We start from the raw sequence: 7,968 nt of genomic DNA, 5'->3' as shown, positions 1-7,968 counted from the left end.
GCGGCCGGGCCGGGAGGAGCCGCACCTGCCCCGCCATGTCGGGCGAGTGGCTGCGGCGCTGGCGGCGGGGCGGCCCCGCGGAGCGGCCCAGCGGAGCCCCGGCACCGGGCCCTGGCCCGGGCCCGCCGCCCCCCGCCCTGCGCTACCGCCGGCCCAAGTTCGTGCCCGGCGGCAGCGAGGAGGCCCCGCGGGGCGGGCGGGCCGTGCGCGGAGCCGCGCCCGAGCGGCCGCTGCCCTGGGGCGCGGGATACGCCGAGTGAGTGCAGCCGGCAGCTCCGGGAGGGCTCCGGGCGGGCGGGGGGCGCTGCCGGGGCCGGTACCGGGGAATAGGGCAGGTTTAGGGGGTGGAGGGAGCGGGGGAGGCTTGGGGGGCTCCTGGAGGGGTGCCCGGGCGGTCGCTCCCCACCTGCCCTGGCTGCGCCCCTCGGCTGCAGCCGCCCCGGGCCGGAGGGGCCGCCCGCAGGCACAGCTCGCCCTCCTGCAGCATCTGCGGGCCAGCAGAGAGCGGCTTTGTGCCCCAGAGCAGGCTTGGCGGGGCGGTGAATCCTCCGGCCCCTCTCCGTCCTGCCGGGGCCGGCGGGGACAGCCCTGGCCACCCCCTGCCAGCCCCGTGCCGGCTCCAGCGCTGGGACAGTGGCCGGGAGAGCCCCGAGAGCAGCACCGCTCCTGGCACAGTGGCTTTAAAGCGAAGGAAGGGCATGGCCACGATTTTAGAAACCTCTTGGTTTGCTGTTTTAAGTGGCGGAGGGATGGATCAGGCAGGAGCTGTCCCCACGTCCTGGCCAGAGCGACATGACCCCGCGGTGCTGGGATGGCACAGCGTGAAATGCCAGGAGAGCCCGCTCCCACCCAGGGACAAACATCACCGAGGCTGGAAGGAAAAGCAAGGGTGGTGGCTCTGCAATGCACTGTGTCAACAAGGAAATGGCACGGTGTGGGCTGCTGACAGGGCTGCCTGAGGCCAGGGTGCAGGTCTCTGTGTCCCCAGCTGGGCTTTCCCCTGTTGCACATAAATGACTTAATATTTCAGTCATCAGCAGAGAGATCCTTGAGTTTGATCCTTCAGCAGGGAGCTGGGGCTGGAAAGGAGGGGCCAGGTGCAGCTGTTTGCAGGGGCTGCAGAGCAGCCAGCACAGCTGGCTGGGAGCAGCAGAGGTGCAGTGTGTCCCCACACCTTACCTGAGCGTTTGCAGGGTTATCAATGCCGAGAAGTCGGAGTTCAATGAGGACCAGGCAGCCTGCTGTCAGATCTCTGTCCGGAGGAGAGAGCCAGGCCTGGAGGAGGATGAGGAATGGCTGATCCTGTGCTCCACACAGGTATTGCCCCCAGGCAGACTGTGCTCACCCTGCTGCCAGCCTCTTGCTGCCACCCAGGGATGCAAGTTCAGGAAACACAGATTGCTCCATCAGTCCTACGTGCCCAAGTGCTGAAACCCTTCCTTGGATGTATTTAGGGGACCTGTGTACCCTATGGCCAGCAAATACATAGCTCTGTAAATACCATTTCTACTTCTGTGGCCCATGACTTGCAGCATTTGAGGTCATCCAAGCTCTTGGTGCCCTCACCTTTCCTGTCCTCCCTGTGCTTTCAAGCACCAGTGTGTGTTGCCCAGCAGCATGAGCTGGGCACACGGGATGCTCTCACCAGGCTGTGCTGCACTTCTGGTGAAATGGCCCCATCTCCCCTAATACAGCCCATGAGGGGTATGGTGCAAATCCAGATGCTCAAATGATGGGTCAGGCAGAGCAGCACGTGGGCATCACTTGAGTTTGAGGAGATTCACCAGTGGCAGGGAAGGGAAGCTGGGGTGGAAAATCAAACAAAACACATGCAGTGGCATGCTGGCTCTGAGCCTGCCATCTGTACAGGCCCTTCAGCCCCTGTCCTGTCCCTGTTCCTCAGTTCCTGACTGGTCACTACTGGGCGCTGTTTGATGGCCACGGCGGCCCAGACGCTGCCATCATCGCCTCCAACTATCTGCACTACTGCATCAAGCAGAAGCTGGAGGAGGTTGTGGGAGGCATCACCGAGGCCCAGCCCCCCATGCACCTCAGCGGGCGCTGCGTTTGTGACAGTGACCCCCAGTTCGTGGAGGAGAAGCACATCCACGCTGCAGACCTGGTGGTGGGAGCCCTGGAGAATGCCTTCCAGGAATGTGTGAGTACCCATGCAGGGCACCACTCCTGCTGGCCACAGCCTGATCCTCCCTGAGCCTTGCAAGGGCAGGGTCTGCTGTTCTGCTCACTGAGTAGGCTGGAGCATTGGGCCAAACCTTTAAATGTGCTGGGATCACACTGGGTCAGAGCCCAGGGCCTGTGTCAGGGTTGTGTGTTGGCAGAGCTGACCCAGAGCAAAGCTGCAGTAGTTCTGAACAATTCTGTAGGGCAGGCAGGAGGCTGGTGTCACACTCATAGAGCATCTACAAGTCTGAGCTCTCCCCATCACCCTCCCAAAGCACCCATAGTGCAGGAGCAGCAGCTGTGTAGGCTGTACAGAAGCAACATTGCCTGTTACTTTGCTGGCTTCCTGTGGCCCATCCACAGTCAGTTTTGGTTCTGGATTTCTGCTGGGAGGGATGAGACTGTAGAAAGCAGCAGCCCAGATCACACCAGTCTCCAAACTTGTTGAAACCAACAGGATGAAGTCATTGGCCAGGAGATGGAAGCTACAAACCAGACAGGAGGTTGCACTGCTCTGGCTGCCCTTTATTTCCAGGGAAAGCTCTATGTGGCCAATGCTGGGGACAGCAGGTGAGTCATAATAAAGGGGGAAGTTGCTGGGGATGAGAGCTGGGAGTTTAGCAAGGTTTCCAGCATCTTTCTGTCCTGGTTTCAGCTGGGACAGAGTTCTAGAGAACACTGTTGAACACCCACTGATGTCTGAGTTGTGAAAGCACTGCTCAGCAGCTGCTCACAGTCAGGGACTTTTCAGCTTCTCACCCCACCAGCAAGGAGGTTTGGGGGCACAAGAAGCTGGGAGGGGACACAGGTAGGACAGCTGACCCCAAGGGATGTTCCAGACCACATGGCACCATGCTGAGTGTGTGAACTCAGGGAAAAGGTGGCCTGGGGCCACTGCTGGGGAAGTGGCTGGGTATCAGTCAGAAGGTGGTGAGTAACTGCACTGTGTAACTGGTTTTTTCTATATTCTAATCCTTTTCTCATTATGATTTTGCCTCCATTCCTGTCCTAATAAACTTTTCTTCTCTCAACTGACAGATTTTACTTTCCTTTTTCCCAGTTACCTGCCCCATCCCACTGGGTGTGGAGGAGTGAGTGAGTGAGTGGCTGTGTGGTGTTTAGCTGCCAGGTTAAAGCACAGCTCTGATTTAATCCTACAGACAGTAAATGTGCAGCCCAGCCATCCCCCTCCTGCCGGGCACGGGACCTGTTGGAAGAAAGGCTCTCGTGCCTTCTGGAACAGTTTGGGGATTTCAAGGGACTAAAGCTGCCCAGACACAGCCTTGGGGTGGTAATGCAGCAGCCCACTCAGCCTGGCAGGTGTTTCAAAGTGAAGGGTGATTTCCCTCACTTGGCTGTGGCCCCCCATTCCTCTAACAGCGAGCTTGATCACTGTCAAACCAGGCAAGCACAGTTCTCTGCTGCAACAGTGCAACTGCAATGGAGTTATTTGAAATACACTGGTATTTTTAACAGTTTTGGGTGCACAGCTATTCTCTGGCACAGCTGAGCTTTGCCTCTTCCCCCTTGTAGGGCAATTCTTGTCCTGAAGGACAGCATTGTGCCCATGAGCAGTGAGTTCACCCCCGAGTCAGAGAGGCAGCGAATCCAGCACTTGGTGAGTGACTCCTTCCACACAATCCAGCTGCAGGCATCCCACTGGGCCAGACAGGGCTTGTGGCAAGAGGACCTCCAGCTTTCCTTGAAAGCCACTGTGTGGCCATAATGTCAGCTGGAACCACCCATGGAGGGCTGGGGTAGAAATTCAGCCAACAGTCTTTAGTTTGGGAGATGTTCATGTCCTCACTGGAATGTGCTTTCCCAATTCTGGTCCCCATTCTGCTTCTGGGAGTGCCAGTCCTGAGGCAGAAGCAGCTCTGATGCCCTACTCCACTGAAGCAGAACAGGTCCATGCTCAGCTCTCCATTCCCTCCTCCAGGCTTTCCTTTTCCCCAAGCTCCTGGATGGTGAATTCACCCGCTTTGAGTTTCCTCGGAGGCTGAAGGGAGATGATGTGGGCCACAAAGTGCTGTACCGGGATTACTTCATGGAGGGCTGGTGAGTCCCTCCTGCCCTGCAGGACTGCAGCCAGGGCAGCTTCATCTGCTCACACCCATGGGGGAGTGAGGGGACAAGGGGCACATCCTGCCAGTGAGAGCAGCAGCACGATGGTAGGGAAGCTGTGAGCAGCTCCCTCCAAGGGACCCTGGCCCTGGCAGGGTGGTTAGGAAACAGTCAGGATGGTCCTTCTGGCATCCATGGGTACGGGGCTGCTGCAGGCAGTCCCAAGCTGATGCAGGTAGAAGCTGGGGAGGGAGAGTGAGGATCACCTTGCCCCATCCTCAGTGAGCTGCCTGTGCATGGGGATACCACAAGAGTCAATCAGAGTCAAAATGCTCTGGCTGGGTTGTACTATCAAGGCAGACAAATCCCAAATCAACAGTGAATTCTCTGTTCCAGGGGGTACAAGACGGTGGAGAAGGCTGACCTCAAGTATCCTCTGGTCCATGGTCATGGGAAGCAGGTAGCTTAATGCTTTACACCTTGGGAAGGCACAGGCAAGTCTTCTGGGGGTCCTCAGTGTCACTCATGTCACACTCTGGGGCACTAGAGCAGACCTGGAGCTCTGTTCTCCAGCACAGCACAGTCCCACAGCCTGGGTACAGCAGCTTCCTTTGCTGCCTGGCTGGTGTAACCCAGAGCCCTCTGGAGCTCCCTCCTCCAGAGTACAGCAGAGCAGAGGGCAGCCCTGAGGGCTTGCACATAGAACTCGATTCAGATGAGAACTTCATCAGCTCCCACTTGGGACTGTCTCCTTTAGCTCTAGTGCCTTTCCCACAAACTGTCCTCCTCGAGGAGAGGCTGAGCAATGAGCCTGGAGAGGGAAGGAGGAGGCAGGGAGAGGCAGTGACTGCACCCATCCAGCATCTGCCTGCAGGAAGTCCCATCACTCCCCCAGCACTACAACCCATGTGCCACTCCCTTTAGCCAGTGCAGAACCCTCTTTGCCAGAACAGACACCCCCAAACCAGCCCAACTGTCTTTCCTGCCACCTCAAACCAAGAGCAGATGCCACCATGGGCCTCCTGAGGTCTGCAGCATTACCCAGAGCACATGTACTAACTCCAGAGCACACCATGGGCCACATTCACTGTCAGGCTGCTTCCACACTCCCATCAGGACATTGCTTCTGATCATTCCTCCATCTCCAAAGCCTCCAGAGGCTGTTCTGGGTGAGGCTTGGAGGAAGGTCCTGAAGCAACACATAGATCAGTCAGGACAAGCCACACACCAGCCTTGGAAGGCCCCACACCCTGACATTTCAATCCTGTTTTGCTGTTTGGGGCCAGGCTCGCCTGCTGGGCACTCTGGCTGTCTCTCGAGGCCTGGGGGATCATCAGCTCAAGGTCATTGACACCAACATTGAAGTCAAACCCTTCCTCTCCTGCATCCCTAAGGTCAGTCACAGCACATGGGAATTGGAGGGTGGAATTGAACAAGCTGCTCCTCTGAAGGATGCACCTTTTAAAGACCTGGCAGGTCTTAGCATTTCTCCAAGCACCCTGGTCCCAGTGTGTCATCTCTCAGGGGCAGTCCCATCTCCCTGACCCCTGTTACATTGCAGGAATTGTCACAGATTTACTGTTCTGCTTTTCAGGTGAATGTATTTGACTTTGCTGTGCATGACATTAAGGAAGATGATGTCCTCATCATGGCAACTGATGGCCTTTGGGATGTTCTGTGCAATGATGAGGTGGCCCATGTGGTCAGGAGCTTCCTTGTGGAAAACAGGACAGATCCTCAAAGGTAATACCAGCTTTGCCTTTGTTTTCCCTTCCAAAGAACCTGGTCAGACCTAAAGCAGGCTGAGACCCCAGTGCTTCCAGGTCAGCTCTGGCATGACCACTTTTCTGTGACTTTGCAAACTGCCTATAATCTGTTCCCATCCTAAAGTAACAATTACAAAGCTGATGTCTTAAAAACCCCTGTTATTTTGACAACATAAAGCACATCTCTCATCAGCAACTTAAGGGGAATAGTTGCTATATTAGCCCTTGCATTTTTCTACTCCCAGGTTTTCAGAACTGGCCAAGTGCTTGGTCTGCAGGGCAAGGGGAAAGAAGAGAGGCCACCAGTGGATGCTGGATGACAGCCACGAGGCATCCTACGATGACATCTCTGTATTTGTCATCCCACTACACAACAGGGAAGAGGACTGACTGTCAGGATGACACAGCATCTCTGTGTTCCCTTACTCTGGTGCCATTCTGCATCAGCCTCTAGAGACTGAGGAACTTCTGCTGCTCTTCCAGCAAACCCATTTGCAGTGGGACCTGAACTGCACAGCCACCACTTGGCACAGGATGAACAAGATTAGCTCCTTAACAACATGCAAGAGAAGCACAGTGGGAAACAAATGACTCCCCTTTCTCATTGCTGGACCAAGGAGAACCTGCAAAGGGGGCCATGCACACCAAAGGGCACTTTTCCTAAGATCTTTGCGGTACAGTGACACTCAGATCCATGTTTCTACTGATCCCTCTCCCTTTTTAACACTGAACAATAAGGATCAATTGAGATCCAGCCAGTCTGAAGAGCTGGCTTTTAATCAGACTTGAACTAAGCTGAACTGGATGCATAAGCTAAAGCATCTCTCGTATCCATTTGCTGTAATGTGAGATGTGCTGAAAACCTGGGAGCTGCTGCCAAGACAGCACTGGGCACAGCCCTGCCTGTGGCATGGGAATGCTGGAGCAGTAGCCCAGAGCCCTTGAGACAGCTGCCATTTGTAGGCAGCACCTCAAACCCAGAGGATGTAGCCAGGTGAAGCTTCACCCTGGGGTACAGAAGGCTCCTGTGCAAAGATGTGTGCCTTACTCTTATTTAAGAACACTGAAGTGTGTTAGTAACACAGTGTACAGATTTCTAACAAACCTTATTCCACACTTGCTGACACTTTCTCTAATCAGGTAATTTCTGATAGCAAAGTAGGTTTTGTAGCAGTAGCACTCATGAGAACCAAGGTGTTCAGTGCATCAGCTGATTAAGTAGAAGAGCTCCAAGTAAAATAAAACCAGTTTGTTGCAATTTGTCTGCAGTGCTGAATTTCAAGCACTTATTCCAGCAGAAACACAGTGCAGCAGACATGCCAGAGTTGTCTTAAACTCTGAGGATCTGCTTCCTAACCTGTTTATTAGCCAGGCAAATTCAGGTCTGGACAAGCTTCCCACCTCCCCAAGTTTCATTATTCATTACACAGGTTCCAGGATTCCCTAGAGAAGCAGCCAAACTCCAGTGTGTGTTTAAGTTTCTGCAAGGATGAAAGTCCAAATAAAAGTACTTTGTTTTTATCCCATGCATCTTACTGTAGTGTTATTCCTGCTGGGGGTTTTACATAGATCTGGGCTGGAGGAAAACAGCCTCAGAAAATCACTGGGGAGTTCTTGCTTTTAATTTGTCTTTGCTTGTCACCAGAAGCATCCCCTGACTAGAACTGCTGCCAGGGCTTGGTGTTGAAAGATTATTTCCAGCAGTGGGAGGAAATTCCCCCCAGGAATGGGCCAGCCTTCTTAGTTATCTGCTCATGATTTAGGCAAGGGGTAGAATAAAAAACATTTTTCTCCTTCCCTCCTCTTAACTTTGACCTGAAAACAATGCACATGAGGATTCAGCCATGGTAATGATACTGGCTGCTGTCCTCCCTCCAGTAGCTGTAACACATTTATATGCACTAACTGTAATTACCCAAGATTCCTGTCACCCAAATTCAGGAAGTTATTTTCTCAC

At 54.5% G+C, this 7,968-nt stretch overlaps 1 protein-coding gene across 1 annotated transcript; it reads left to right on the top strand.

Moving 5' to 3' along the window:
• The first annotated feature begins 35 nt into the window (after positions 1–35).
• Positions 36–7,526, top strand: PPM1M (protein phosphatase, Mg2+/Mn2+ dependent 1M). Its single transcript, XM_064723706.1, has 10 exons — positions 36–256; positions 1,194–1,317; positions 1,904–2,158; positions 2,639–2,751; positions 3,715–3,799; positions 4,121–4,239; positions 4,642–4,705; positions 5,532–5,639; positions 5,840–5,988; positions 6,257–7,526. Exons 1-10 carry the CDS (start codon positions 36–38, stop codon positions 6,399–6,401), a joined length of 1,383 nt encoding a protein of 460 aa, XP_064579776.1. The 3' UTR covers positions 6,402–7,526.
• The last annotated feature ends 442 nt before the right edge of the window (positions 7,527–7,968 follow it).

The sequence above is a fragment of the Zonotrichia leucophrys genome, chromosome 12 (genome assembly GCF_028769735.1).
Source record: "Zonotrichia leucophrys gambelii isolate GWCS_2022_RI chromosome 12, RI_Zleu_2.0, whole genome shotgun sequence".
Lineage (NCBI taxonomy): Eukaryota > Metazoa > Chordata > Aves > Passeriformes > Passerellidae > Zonotrichia > Zonotrichia leucophrys.
The sequence above is the reverse complement of the archived record's forward strand: the minus strand, read 5'-3'. Positions and strand labels throughout refer to the sequence as shown.

Coding starts and splice junctions, on each gene's coding strand:
- PPM1M (XM_064723706.1), top strand. CDS start 36: ATGTCGGGCGAGTGGCTGCGGCGCTGGCGGCGGGGCGGCCCCGCGGAG. Junction 257..1,193: donor TGGGGCGCGGGATACGCCGA/GTGAGTGCAGCC, acceptor GAGCGTTTGCAG/GGTTATCAATGCCGAGAAGT. Junction 2,752..3,714: donor GCCAATGCTGGGGACAGCAG/GTGAGTCATAAT, acceptor TCCCCCTTGTAG/GGCAATTCTTGTCCTGAAGG.